This window comes from Pholcus phalangioides, unplaced genomic scaffold (assembly GCF_987345545.1).
Source record: "Pholcus phalangioides strain wild (caught in Gottingen) unplaced genomic scaffold, Ppha-v1.0 ptg000015l_1, whole genome shotgun sequence".
NCBI lineage: Eukaryota > Metazoa > Arthropoda > Arachnida > Araneae > Pholcidae > Pholcus > Pholcus phalangioides.
This window is the reverse complement of record NW_028301608.1, coordinates 29,832,239-29,848,122: the sequence shown is the minus strand read 5'-3', so window position 1 is coordinate 29,848,122 and position 15,884 is coordinate 29,832,239. Positions and strand designations below refer to the sequence as shown.

General features: G+C 36.3%; 1 protein-coding gene across 2 annotated transcripts in view; it reads left to right on the top strand.

Moving 5' to 3' along the window:
* Window positions 1-15,884, top strand: part of LOC149075782 (N-acetylneuraminate lyase-like) — a 69,516-nt gene that overhangs the window by 22,045 nt on the left and 31,587 nt on the right. For both annotated transcript variants that reach the window (XM_089243288.1, XM_089243289.1), the window contains exon 5: window positions 11,533-11,590. In XM_089243288.1, the coding sequence (XP_089099414.1) occupies window positions 11,533-11,590 (58 nt within the window). The remainder of the gene's footprint in view (window positions 1-11,532; window positions 11,591-15,884) is intronic.

The window sequence follows — 15,884 nt, the reverse complement described above, 5'->3', positions numbered from 1 at the left end:
TTATCTAGAAATCGGGGTTTAAGTAATTAACCAATGACAGAGGAAGACTAATAGATTCAGAGCAGATAACAACCATTTCAGTACCAGATTATGAAAAAATGAAATAACTATCATGTAAATTTTTTTGGTAGGTTGTTTTAGTTCTTACTAAGCCCTAGTCTGCTTCCCGATACAACGATAATCCCTATTATTATTACTTTTATTATTTTTTTTAGAATTTTCTTTTAGCTCACAGAGTATCCCCTTCATGACGAGGTTTCACTTATTAATTTTAAAAATAAAAGAACCACACATTAAAATTAAAATTAAATTTGAGTTCCTTAGTTAAAGTTGTTCCGTACTTTTGCTGCAATCTGGTAATCGTAAAGTACTTATACAGCATTTACACTTATAAAATCCCAACGCTCAACAACGTAAGCGTGTTACGGGGGTTGAAAGTTAGTAATGCTTTAAAGCAGTGTTTCTCTCAACCTGTGGACATATGGCCCCCTTGCGGTTCTGAGATACTCCAAGGACGCCACGGGTGAAAATTAAGCTGAAGGGGAGTGAGCCATGGCAAGCTGCTGGGGGGGGGGGGGCACAAAGCACTGTGAAAACAAAAAATTCAGATATAAAAAATAGAGCTCCAAGTGCAGTATGGTGGGTAAAAGCTTGACTGCTTTCAAATGAAGCGGAACAGCCAATAGCGCCAGGGCCATCCTAATACATGCGCCAGCTTTGAGTGTGTAGGGGAGTCCCACTATAATGGGGTTTGATACTATTTTTTTTTCTAGAATAAGTATCACTTGTAAATTTGTACTCCAGTATTCCCAAGAAAGTAAAGGGCCACTGATATTGTTAAAACGGCTCTGCTATTTTAAAACATGGGCCAATCTAGGCATGGCCTTGATATCAGTAGGAGGACCTACATGATGAGCTCTGGTACCATGATTTGCGAGAATGAGTAAATACTCTAGCTGCTCTTTTTGCCCGAGGGCCTAAGGAGGTGAGACTGCACTGCATTGAACCGTCTCCTCCCTCGAAAACCCTCACCGAATCAAAGCGTTGCCCATACTCATGAAATTCTTTGTCAATATCAATTTGTTCAGAAACATCAATTTAGTAATAAGAAGGATCTCACGCTCTTTTATAGAGGAGGACCATGGATAAGACAGGGGAGCCACGTGGAAAAGAAAGAAAAAATGTATGGTCAAAAAAGGGCCATGAGGAAAAAAATATGATTTAAAGGGATAAGAAACACTGCTTTGAAGTACCGTCAGAACTGAAAGAGTTGAGGGAAACCAAAAACGGTCCATTCAAGCCGTAGTAAAATAAGTAGTAATTAAGTAGCTTAAATTCTAAATTTAAAAATACAGCTTACAAATGTCGATACATTTACTCGAAAGAACAACGCTATGGATGAATATTCATTGCATAGAATTTAATTTAACCCTTTTTCAAGGTTACTTTTTTTATTTGGCTACACACAAAAAATTCCACGAGATCTCCTGTGTTATTTTATTTCTATCCACCATACTCTGACCAGACATACCAAAATTTCATTTCATTTATTTTGGCCCCTTCAAAAACTTCTGCGGAAAATAATTCGCTGATTTAATGCTGTCAGATGACAAATAGATGACTTTTTATTCCCACTCAACATCAACTATAAGGACGAAATTTCGAAAAAAAATATCCGAAAAACAGCTTAAAGTTGTGAGGGAAAAAAATGAATATATTGGAGAATAGAAATTCTGAACTTTTTTTTTTATCATTTCACAAAAACTTACGAAAAATACACTCAGAACATTACAGACATACAGAAGAAAATTCAGTTTTATCTTAAGGATAAAAGGTTATTCTATTCAGAATCAGCACTTCGTGTATATCTTCAAATTTTTTTTGTACAATACTGTAAAAAAGAACATTTTAAATCACAAAAAATATCTTGTAAAATAGACTTTGGTGGGGGAGGGGGGGAACTGTGAAATTTTTTTATGTGGATTAAAACGTTTTTTTTTCTTGCAAATCCAAAAAATAAAGCTTTTCCTCCCTTGGGGAATTTGAGAAAAAATACATGGTTTGTGGATAAAAAAAAAGAACTGACTCAACGAAATCCAACTGTTTCAAATAAGAATCAATTGAAATAAAATAACAGTTTTTTTTCCAAGTTCCAGATTAGGATCTGAAAAAATATTTATGGTTCTTGTTTTTATATAAAATGATACAGTACTTACTCGCAACTTCTAACTAATCTTGGCTATATTTCAAGTTATGAGTCTAAAATTAGTTATTTTCTTATTTACAGGGCGTTTTAGGCATACTAAAAAAAGGCTTTTATCAAAATACGAATGGTTGTGTGTGTGTGGGTGTTTTTAGCATTTCAATTTGACAGGAAATATTTTTGAAAACCTATAATCATCACTGAAATCTTGATAAATGGAGGCACTTTTCCAATCAAAAAAGGAGTTTTTTAAATTGCAAAAAATCACGTCAAACTCAGCAATAACGTCAATAATTGTCGGTCACAGCTGATTCCCATCCATAGAGCAGTGGTTCCCAAACTTTTTGAAATAACTACCCCCCCCCTCCCTATTGACAGGAATTTTATTGCGACCACCCAACCATCCATTTCTATAACTTGAACCATTTCAAAACTTTAATCGCTAGATGGCTCTACATAGGTACTATCAATATATACATAATTAACTCTGCATTTTTCGGAAAACCGACATTCTGATTGAGATACGTGAGTCAGAGCCGCCCTTAGAAGTGTGCGACAGGTATGGTTGCACAGAAATGATAATTTCTTTCATAAATTCTGAATTTGCATCAAAATTCTGGTATTTTTTATTTCATCAATTTTGAAAATCTGCATTTTCATCTAGAAAAAAGTAATTCTGGGATTCCACATTTTCAACTAAAATGTTCTAGAATTATCTTTTTCAAAAATCCTTTAATTTTTTTCTAGAAAGTTTATTGAATTATTTCTTTCATAAATTCTGAATTCTGGTCAATTCTGAGTTTTGAAATTCTGAATCTTCATCAATTCTGTTGAAAAAGAAAATATTTCTTTCATTTATTCTGAATCTTCATGGGTGCTAATATTATCTTTGTGAATTATTTTTCTTATTTCCAATTCATCGATTCTGAATTTTCATTAATTCTCAGACAATTTCTTTCATCAGGTAGGCTACTAATTTTAACTTTTTTGGAATTATTTCTTTCATTAATTTAAAATTTTTATCATTTCGAAATTTTCATTGTTTTTTGTTAATTAATATTTGATTGTCTTTTATGCTTTTGTGTGGATATTTTTCAGGATTCCTGCATACTTTGTAATAATCAGTGTCCAGGTATTGATCACTAGAGCCCGGAATTTTAGGCATTAGAAATGGTCAAAATAGGCAGGCAAAGAGGCACTAGCAATGTCTAAAATAGGCACTAAAAAAAGGCATTTATAATTTATGGGAAAAAGAAAAAATAACTAAAACTAAGGTATTAAGGGTCTAAAAATTAGCTGAAAAATTGGTTGCATTTAGTCCCCTTTACTGCTTTAATAATGCTTTATAATCACTGCATTATAATGCAAATTAAACTAATTTCAAGCCAAGAATAAAATATGAGTAGACCCTCATTATTAGGTCAATTCCAAGACCACAATTACCAGGCGCGGAGCCCGTAGAGAAATTGATATGCGGGACTTCTTCAAGTTGCGATTAATTCTCGTTTATTCGTTGCATTATTTGGAATGATCATTATCATTTCTATGGTTGAAAAATAACTATATTGTTCTAAGTTGTAAAAAATTAGTTTCTTTTATATTACCACGTATGCGGGTCTCCTTCAAGCGCTGGCAATTTTTGGTACCCTTTGCACACCCCTGAGGGCGACTGGTAAATTTAATCGAATACATTAAATATGTATGGAAAATAAATAGCCTCGGTTGTTTGCAGTGCATTAATGGTAATATCAACAGAACATAATGTGACTCAGACAGCCCTGTCTGCTCCTACTCCGCCTTGTGTGAACCATGACGTCAATTGATGACCTCTTGGGACAGTCATCGGTCAACTATACATATACAATGCAGTCCAATATCTTAGCGAGACATGTATGAGAAGCATGTGGAGAATCAAAATTTACTAATTTTCCTCTGCTTGTCTAACATGGACTGCGTTTATCTGAAACAAAATCACAAAATCATTCACGTGTTACACCATCCAGTCAAAGCAAAGTTAATGCACGGCACAACACCAACTTCTCTATCTTCCAACTCACTTATTCGTATTTGAATGGGCTGGAAGGGGTAGGGCTTTCTGATGATAATTAGTACGGAGAGAGTTGCGAAATTTTAAAAACAATTCTTTTGTTCTCAATGCTCAAACTATTCAAGTTGTATAGATTATGGCCACTGAAATTCACTAATAAACATATTAAAATAGCCGTTTATGGCCAGGAAAACATAAAAAAAGCCATTTTTACCAAAAAAGTTGCAAAAAGGCAAAAAAAAAAAGGCATTTATGGCGTTTTGCCTGAAAACTTCCGGGCTCTATTGATCACACATTTGCATTTTCTCGCATCTTTTTTTCACTTTTAGGGCACTTTTTTTTAGTTTTGGGGCATTTTCAGGATATTTGTTTACTTTTCAAATTTTTTGACAATGGAAAGGATTGAAGAAATTATATAGATATGGACTGCATATATTGAGCGCTTATGAAAAAATATGCTTGAATATTTCTTGGAAAATAAAAATGCTTTTTGGTTTCCTAACCATAAGCATACAAAGGATTTTCTCAGGGGGAGTTCCATTTTTTGTTTTTTACTGCATATCCCCCCAGCCTTGGTACTCCAGTCATGCCCCCCCCCCCCCCCAGAGCCGCTCTCCCCGTTAAAAAGTTTCGCCTCAGAGAGCAACAGGCCTCCAACGATAGTTATTCAATCATTACTCTTCACTCATAGAGAGAAAAAAATATGACAGATGGAAGCACACACTACACATACCAAGCATTAAACAGTAACACACTTTACGTTAGGTTCACAACGCGTGCACGCATATTCCAGCATGTACCAATTCGTTACATATTCCGCAGAGGAATATGGACGAGGTGTACGTACGATTTTGTAGTATTTCATGGCCCCCACATCTAGCAAAAGGACCCCCCCGGACTGAGATTTTTGGTAGGAATCCGGTTAGATTTTTCACGGAGCTCTCAATAGTAAATTTATATTGTGAAAAAGAAACAAAAAATGATAAGAATTGTCTCAAGGGTTGGAGCCTTGACATGCTCGGCCCTACTCTTGTGGGTTGCATAACGCCAGTGTGTTCTTAACCAAGTCACATGCATGGATTATATGCATGACTTGGTTATTAGAAAAATTATTATTTTTGTTGAAATATAAACGTTGAGAAAAAATTTACATGATTTTGATGCCATCAAAACTGTTTCGATTTTCGAACGTAAGTTTTTTAATAACTTTTTTTTTATTATTTGATGGCATTTTTTAAATTTTTTGAGGGAATTTTTTAGTCCTTTTTCAATGGCAACAACATCCAGGCTTTAGTAATAATGTATGAATTTTCTGATGCTTGATCCTTCTTTTCCCCAAAATACATATAATTTGAGCAAAACAGTAGATAAATTGATAAGACGCCTCTGGCCCCGCTATTATTTTCCGCCGGGCCCCGCATTTGGTAAGCGCAGCCTTGACGCGGGTGGTCGTGTATGTGTATGTAGCAAGTACATCAACCTTTGTCTGAAAACCAATGAAAGTTGATTGAGGTCTGATTGTAGGTCTTCCTATCTTCGAAATCCTCAACTGCATGATTTCGTCAAATCTGATAATGCAAATTTTACAGGGCCGCCTGTAACCATGAAAAAAGAATGACAATTTTTTCTCATTTGCCGTTTTTAAAATTTTCAGTTTTTATGACGGAATTACCTTCTCTACAGGAACCTAGTAGTTTCTAATTTATTAGTTTTAGTCACCGCATTTCCCCCAGAGGGTCGCGACCCCCAGTTTGGGAACCGCTTCCACGGAAAATAATGTTAATAAATCTTGCTTACAACGTTGATAAATGCAACGACTTCGGATATGACGACAATTTCTGATGCGGCTGCTTCAGTTTTTTCGGCGTTTTCACCAAAAAATGCCTAGAACCAGAACGTTGAAGAAAGTTGGTCTGTTATTCTATCAATAGCGTTTCTCTGCACCCTCTTCAACGAAGTCTATGTCCAGGGCCGTCATTTAAACTTTTTCCAGTGGGGGCAAAGAACATGTACTCAATATATATACCATTTTTAGTGTATTTGCAAAAGCTGGGGGTGGGGGCAACGCTGACCGGCCCCCCCCAAAATGACATGCCTGTCTATGTCCCTCTATAGGTATGGTCTCCAAAATATTATATGATTATTACCCCAATGACAGAATCGATCAGAAAAATCAATGTCAGTATCAAAATGACAAAAATCGATTACGGAATCAAAATGGGAAAAATCAATGTCAGTATCAAAATGACAAAAATCGATTACGGAATCAAAATGGGAAAAATCAATGTCAGTATCAAAATGACAAAAATCAATGTCAGTATCAAAATGACAAAAATCAATGTCAGTATCAAAATGACAAAAATCAATGTCAGTATCAAAATGACAAAAATCAACGTCAGTATCAAAATGACGAAAATCGATTACGGAATCAAAATGGGAAAAATCAATGTCAGTATCAAAATGACGAAAATCGATTACGGAATCAAAATTGGAAAAATCAATGAAGAAAATAATTTGAGAATCAAAGAAAATTCATATTTGATGAGAAAAATAATTTGAGAGTCAAAGAAAATTGACATAACCAATGAGAGAAAACAATTTAAGTATCATTGAAATAAATAATTTCAGAATCGTTGAAATAAATAATTTCATAATAGAATTTCTTCCAAAGAAATTTGAGTCGCCAATCTTCAAAAAGAATTCAAATTAACACAAATTGATTAAAACAGCAGATAAAGGTATTTTCTTCCGATATTTTATTTCTTTTACAGTAAAACGTAGTATTCAAATTTGTGTTTTAATTTTTGATCATTGTGGGTGGGAGGGTTACAATCTCCCAGTGGACCCCTTTCCTTGCGTAAGTTTCAGAGATCCTGTAAATATAAGGAACACCATTTACTTATTCTCATACGAAATTCTTGACAAGCTAGGGAAAATAACAAAAATAAATCCATGGAAAGCGATTGAGTAGTTAATTGTGAAACGCTGTATCAGTTTCCGTTATCGAGAGATTCCACTTAAACTGCAATCAATAATATCCGATTAAAATGCTCTTTCCGGCAAAGCGTTTAAAAATTCATCGCATTAAAACTCTACGAAGAATCTCATCATAATAATTGTTTCGTCAGATTACTTATACAAAGCAATTAGGGGAGATAGACAGAGCACTGCGTATGCATGCATGCATGCATTATCAATAATTTCCCGGTGATTTAGTTCAAGCGGCGGCAATTTCATACCTTGCGTATAATGGCAATCTCTATCTCTCTGGCTAATGAATTCGGGTGGGTGCTGATAATAACTTTATGCAAATGATCTTTCAAGTGACGCAAACTACTACATTCGGTGCTGCTTCCTCAAAATTTACAGTCCTGTGCGCGTGTGCTATTAGCATCGAATGATTTATCGCCGTGATTTTGCGATGCTTTCCTGTTCTTCATTAACACACATACACACAGCGATACATTCAAAGTGTTAGCTAACTCTATGTAATGAATCTCAACGATGACGATTATAGCAGTTGATTCGAAGCTTTACCGGCGTGTTTTGGATTTCGATTTTGGAAAGTCTTCTATGTAATTATGAATAATCGTCAGAGATTCAAACATATTCTCAGTGTATGACTCTTAAGTCCCTCGTGGGTTTTCAGGAATGGAGTGTTAAGTGTTTTGTCAATGAAAATGGGGGGGGGGGGGAATTAAAGACCCCTCTCACATTTCATTGACTAATGTCTCACAAAAGTGAGTTTGGGAAACACCGAATTATGTGATTTATACATGGCTGTCTTAAGCCTGATCCACATCCGCAGCGCTAAGTCGCTCGAAGTCGCGCAAAAATCAGTTTTGAGTTGTGGCCAGCACAGCGGGGGTGACTTCAATGGTCGATTTTACGTGTAGCAACATCTCAACACCGGTTTTTGCGTTGCCTGTAATCGCTTAGCGCAACAGGTTTGGACCCTACTTAAGAAGAAAAGGAGGATCTTAGATATTTAGGCCTCTCCACGAATGGATTAGATCACGGTTGCCACGATGAGTTTGCGGGTACAAAAATTATAATCCATCCATGATAATCGATTTTATATAATTTTAGGGTGGTAAGTTCTCATTTTTAAAAATGTTAAAGGATTACAAAACTGAAAAAGAAAAAAATTTCGAAATTAACGAAAGAAGTAATTCCGGTATCAATAAAAATTAATGTTTGGTGAGGAAAAGAAATTCAGAACCAGCCAAAATTTCCAATTCATAAAAATTTAGATTCGATGGAAGAAATTTTAGAATGAATAAAAAAAAAAACAAAAAAACAACGGGACGCGGGGTAGCCCGGTCGATACGTACGATACGGTCGCTCGCCTAAAGTACCAAAGGATGTTTAGAGGTGTCGCGAGTTCGATACCCGGTTCGTCCTTGTCAGAAAACTTTCCTGTGATACAGGGGTACATCAAAAAACGGTGACTTGACCGCAGCAAAAAATTGCTACCGCAGGGAGTCCCCCATCGAGGGGTTAGCGCACCAACCTCTCGATGAGTATAAAAAACAAGCCTGTCGTTCGGAATCAGCAATAAATTGTCGGCCCCGGTCTAATTAGCCCTCGTGTGTAGAAAATGACCGTGGTGCGACAGGTATGATCAAATGAATGAAAAATCTCTATTTAACGAGAAAAATAACTCTTCAAAAATAAAAAAAATATATAATAAATGAAGTCAGATTTCGGAATCAATGGGAATTCAGAATGTCATTGATTAAAAGAGACTTTCAAGGTGATCATTCAAGGAAATTGTAAAATAATTAATTAACTTATCGCGTAAATCGATCATCTCAAACGTTTTACGCTCTTTTGCGACACACTTTGAATATATATATTATAACTTGGAAGTTATATTTTGAAACACTTTTGATCGTATTGCATTCAATAAATTCATCAATGAGTCTAATGAAGATGATTAAAAAAAAATTAAACGAATGACAACATAATTAAATTACGTGAAGAAATTATTTGAAGGATTATGTTCATCGAAAATAAGTGCTTTTAATTAGAGCCAGATCGTATTGAAAAATTTGATACAGTGTCTTTTTCTTCCCAATATCTTTTTTTTATTGTATGATGAAATTCAATTGAATTTTTCTTTTAATTTTCATTTTAAAGCCAATTAAAAATTTTTTCCCGAAAAGTTTTTTTCTTCACTTTAAGAAATGTCAGATATACTCGAATTATTTATTCACGTGATGAAAAAAAAAATGATGTTTTTAAAAAATTTGGTTCCTTTTAAATGGAACTTTCAACATAGTGAAAAACTATGCTCTAGTAGAAATATCATTAAAAATACTGCTTTACCATGGATTTATTTCAAATTTTTTACACGTATTTTCTGATCATATATACTATTATATTATGTCAGTATAAAGTTTTATACGAGTCCAATATATACTTAATTTTTTGCAAATTTTCAAATAAAAGAAAAAAACTGTATGAAAAACAGCTTGCACGCATGATGAAATAGCGTGGCATCAATGTAATTGAAAAGAAAAAAGATTCAAAACATATAAAGACCACTTTTCAGTTCATGAAAAAGATTGAGATTTTATTGACTCAATGCAATCTATTGCTTCATTTCATTAACTGAGTAGTTTCCTTTATATATATTTTGAATAAATATTTTTATTCAATTCCATTGATGTAATGCTATTTTATTTTGCGTGCAAGCTGCAAGCTGTTTTCAACGTATTATTTTAAAAATTTGTAAAAAATTAAGCATCGGAGGTATGCAGATATATATGTAAAACTTTATACTGACATAGGATAGCAAGCATATATAATCAAAAATATGTGTAAAAAATTGAATTGACTCAATTGTTAAGTAGTATTTTTAATATTTCTACAAGAGCATAGTTTTTCACCATGTTAAAAGGTATGAGGCCCCTTGAGGTGTCTTCTACCTTTAACACGGCTGTTATTATGCTTCTAGTAGAAATATCATTAAAAATATTATTTAATAATTGGTTTATTTCAAATGAAGTACTCATATATTTGATTACATATGCTATCCTACGCAAGTAAAAATGTTACATATCTCTAATTGTGCTTAATTTTTCACAAAATTTTCGAAAAATTACAGTTTTAACACCTTGCACACATGATAAAATAGCATGACATTAATGTAATTGAATAAAAATTGATTCACACAATTAAAATAAAGCAAACTATTCAAATCATAAAATGATAAAAAGAAGAGATATCGTACTGACTCAACTTATTTCAAATTGAATTACAAATTTTAGACCTCGAAAAAAAATCAAATATATTTTTTAGTTGCCCTAGTTCTCGAATCTTTTTCGCCATTTCATGAACTGAAAAGTTTTATTTATTTTGAAACAATTTTTTTATTGAGTTATAAGCTTATAATACATTGATGTCATACTCTCATGCTATTTTATCATGCACGCAAGATGTTAGTTAATTAAACACTTTTTGTAAATTTGCAAAAACAAAATATTAGAGATATGTTAAACAGTGTATTAGCATAAGATAGCATATAAAATCAAAAGTATAAGTACCACTTATAAAATGGTTAAATAATATTTTGAATGATAGCTAGAGCATAATTTTTGAACACGTTAAAAGTTAGGAGACCACCTTAACCCATTATATGCCAAAACTCTATTATTCAACTTTTTCAACAACAAAGGGAAAAAAAGTTGTATTAAAAATATTAATTATTAATTAATCATTCATTATTTATTTAAAAAATAATGATATTTTTAATGAGTTTGCGACGTTTATAGCAGTCAGTTCAAAATTCAAGTACAACAATCAAAACTAAAAACTCTACTGTTTAATTAGAAATGAAAACAAGTGTTCTAAAAAAGAGACAATGGTAAATAATGGGTTAAAAACAGTTACATTACTGAGATAAGACCAGATAAAAATGATATTATTTAGAACACTTTGAACGCGATTTTTTTGTTAATTTCCGGATCACTGGATTGAGAAATCAGATAAACTTCTGAGTAACATGATACATAAAGAAAAATAAATTTTTTAATTTCTTGGCCCATAACACGATTATTTATAGATAATTGAGCATTTATTTCCGATAAATTTCTCGGTGTTGTTAATTTTTTTTAGGAATTCGAAAGACAATATTTTTCTTGATATGGGAACATCTCCCACATTTCTCAAATAAAGTTTATTTACCATGCGAAATGAAATTGCCAGCTCTGAAATAAATGTATCGAAAAAAAACAATAAATTTCATCATTTAATTTGATATTAACTCAATTTACAGGTTAGAACTGGTTATTATCATGGTTGCAGCTACTTCGATAAAAGAAGTGCAAGATATGGTGAGTGTTCGTTTCTGTACATAGTCATTTCATTTCGCGCATTACATGTAATGGTGGCTGAAACGGCAGAAAAAGTGTTTTGATTTTTAAACTTTTTTCGACGGAAAAATATCTACTTCAGTTACGTTCCTGATAAACGAATAATTTATGAGCAACACGACATAAAACTGTGGTATACTAAACAAATTGCTAGATATTTGTAGAAAATGTACCCCCAATGCGTGTGCTCTTATGAATTTTAAAAGTATGGGGAAAAATCTTATTTCCGAAAGGACAGAAAATTCCAATTTTTAAAGCCTATATTCACCTAATATGTGAGCGTGTGCATTTTCGGTTTCATCAATAATAAATTGTGCAGTTTTTACATCCTCCTCGACTAGGGTATAGTCATAAATAACTCATAAGGTATCCAAGATGTTAGTGAACATGATCAAAAACTTATGCAATCTTATAAGTATCCAAAATGGAGTTTAATTTATAACTTTAAGGACAAAAAAGGATAATATATTAACTATAGAACTCAACATAGATACACCTTTCCATTTATTTCACGCCAAAAACAAATAAACGCCTCATTCAAATAAATATAAATTATATATGTATGACATGATGTCGCTCTCCACTTGTTAATGCAAGATATACAGTTGTGAAGATAATTATTTTTTGAGATGTTGATTTTTTAAGGAAGGAAAAACTCATCCCTGCTTCACTCGTTTGCCGGACGAGTGCTCTCACCATTTCATTTCATTTCATTTCATTCCGTGCACCGCCCAGGCTCTATCGACCATTGTCAATTTTAGCCATTGCCCGGATGAGGGGCTGGGCGATGTCGGGTGCTTTATTATGCATATAAAATATAAAATACATGAACATTGAATATAAAAACACATTATTTAAAAAAAAAAAAAAATGTATATACAGATTTAAATATTTCTATTATACAATTTATTCCGATGAGCTGTTCTGATGTCTTTTCCTGCTTTATTGAGCCCGAGCCCCCTGTTCCTCTCTGTGGCCAAGCGCCAGGTCTTGGACCCATGTCTTCCCTCGTTGGCTTGTTGGCTAGTGTGAGCCCTTCGTGTCACATTGGTCCAACCAGGTGCCAGGTCCTTCAGCATGAGGGGAGGGGGTTGTTCGATTATTCAAAAGCTCCTCAGCTTTTGGTTGGGTGCTTCACAGTTTAAACACTGATCATTGGGACTTTGTTTCTTGATTACTCTTTCACTGGATCATTCTATTTGAAGTCAGAGTCAGAGTCTTCCCATATTTCGACCGCTTCTTCTCTCTCCGATTGCTCTCCCTCTGTGTCGTATTCTTCGTCTTCTAATTCTTCTATTTCCTGGGAGAGTACCCTATCGACGCTGTCTTCGGCTTCTGCCCTTGCTCTCAGTCTTTCGCTCCTCCTCAGTTGTTGCGTTTCATGTGGAGTCTGGATGGTCTCATCCCTCTTGGTGTGGAGATGTTCCTGGTTGGCCTCTAGGAATTTAACCAGGTCCTTGATGGTTTCCATTGCTTTTCCATCTCTCTCCATCCTTTTGAACCATTCATGCTCCAACTGAGGGAGCGGCTTAACCAGGTGGAAATCTGAGGTCTTTTCGCACTCTGTTGCGTAATGCAATGGGCTTCCGACTCCTCCACACAGGCACTTGTCATTGTTTGAGATCCCGAAGCGGAGGAAGTGGGTGGGGAACGGCCCGTGGCCCGAGAAGAATATCGTCTTCTCTCTGCTCCAAGATCTCTCTCTCCACCGTATTTTGGGCAGGACCCTATGGATTAACTTCCCATGTGTGGCGGGGTGGTCCCAGAATTTCTGCCACTCTCCAAGGATGTGAATCTTTATTATCCTTTTTGCAGTCGCTGCTGGAATCTTCTTTTCCAGGAGGATCGTACGGCTCAAGGTTGCTGCCTTGGCCAATCGGTCCGCCTCCTCGTTCCCTTTTTCTCCGACATGGCCACGAACCCAGTTCAATTGGATGTTTGGATTTTTTAATAGAGCCCTGCGGACGGTCCTGGCGTCCTCGTGTCTCGTGAGGGGGTCTCTTATGGCTTCCAGGCTGGATCGGCTGTCTGTGTATACTTTGGACTGGGTCGTTGTGTTTTCCAAGCTGCTTACCGCTTCTCTTAGAGCGAAGAGCTCCGCCTGGAAAATCGTGCACCCTGTCAATATCCTCTGCTTCCACTTCTGGGTTACTACGTCATCCTCGTATCTCACGAAGGCAGCACCCGTTCCATCCTGGGTTTTAGAACCGTCTGTGAATATGGTGGTTCCTTCGTATGAGATAGGGCCCGTTTCTTCCAGGGTGATGATCTGGCTCTCCTGGATGTCGGTGGCGGGGTGCATATCCCAGCCTATCCTTCTCTGCTCTAGCTCACTCCACTGGTATTGGGCCTCCCCCAGACTAATGTTCCTCTTGAGTCTTGTCACCATGGCTGCTTTGGCGACATACTCCGTCTGAAGACTCAGTGGGGGAACTCCTGCGATGGCCTGCATGGCTGCTTTTGACGTCTTGTGGTAGGCTCTTGTGAGAAGGTGCAGGAAACCTCCCTGCAGGCTGTCCAGCTGCCTCTTGAGCTTCTCTGATGGGTCCTGGTACCACGCAGCAGCTCCGTATGTTATTATCTTGATAGCCACCTGGTCGTACAATATCCTTCTGAGCTTCTGCGTTAGTCCCCATCTTGGGCCTGCCATGCTCGCCAATGTTTGAAGGTTAGCGTTCGCCTTGGCTCCCTGGGTTTTTACGTGTGATATCCAGTCCAGGTCTTTGTCCAGAGTGACCCCAAGATATTTCATCGTCTTCTTCCATGGGATCCTGGTTCCCTTCATCCTTATCTTGGGTCTCTTGATTCTTGAACTGTACCACAGGTAAGAACTTTTTTCGATTGCCGGCTCCAGATCGTTGTTGTGTAGCCAATTGGCCATCTGATCCAGAGTCCTGGTGGCCTTTCCTTCCATCTCTTTCCATTTCTCTGTGGCCATGACTATGAGTATGTCGTCCGCAAAGGCCTGGACTCGTACTCCGTCTTCCCAGGACTGTTTAAGTAGGCCGTCCACCGTGACGTTCCACATAAGGGGGCCCGAGCACGAGCCCTGCGGACTACCTCTCGTTTGGTCATGTTCCACGAGCTCACCTCCCAGCTCCATGCCCACTTTCCTGTCTTTCAGGAGATGCATCAAAGTCTGTGTTAGATCTTGTGGTGCGGGAATCTGGGCAAAGATCTTTCTCAAGTTGGTGTACCGAAGTGCATCGAATGCGCCCTTGATGTCGATGGACACCAGCGCCACGTGCTTTCCTTGTGTCCTGGCTTCCTTGATGTCCATTATTTAGTGCTCTCACCACTAAACTACAGAGATTTTCCTTCAATGGAGCGTATATATGCTGAACGGGACCATGCAATGTTAAGTCTGACAGACATCTGGTGGCTCGGGAATCCATGATGTTCTTAAGTCAGCCACCTCGTTGGGCAATTTGCCTGTTGTGGCGTTGTATTTGTATTTGTATTTGTCGTTCACGAGCTATTAGCTGTTCGCGTCACTGTTCATTGCACGGTTGCTTTCGGCATATTTACGCTCCAATGAAGGAACATCTCTATCTCCTCTGTAACTTAGTAGTGAGAGCACTCGTCCGGCAAACGAGGGACCGGTTTTCGACTCCCGGTAGAGGCAAAGATGAGTTTTTCCTTCCAAAATCAACATCTAAAAAAAAATATATTCACAACATCCAGTTTTCTGTATATCTTGCGTATAAATTATACCTGAGACCAACCATTCGCAACAAATTAGGAGAATAATTATCCGACGTAATAATAAACAGACATTCTCAGTATTTATATTTGCGATATTTCATATCAAATAAAGAAAAGTTAATTGAAAATATAAATAGGTGATCAAGACAAAATGTGAACAAATTTATATTTAAAAAATGAAACGAAACTAAGAGAACGTGGTTGTTTTATTTAAAACGTGGCTGTAAAGCTCTTAAAAGGATCGAGAAGAGCTGCGTCATAATAACGGTTACCAGGGAAAGAAAAATCCCAGGCGCCAGGCAGCACCGCCTAGAGATAGGCCTCTGCACTGTTTGCCATAAACGTCATTCAGACTATTTAGCCAGTTTGCCACATTTTGAAACACAGCATCCTATTTCTCTCTTCTTCATTTGGCGTAGAATCTTCCTGATTGGCTTACAAATACCGCATAGTGATTGGATGTGGGGCATAGAAATAGCAAATTCTGAGTGTGATCATTTCTTTTCCTCACGACGATGATACTGGCACGAGCAGGGAATTTTTTTCCCCT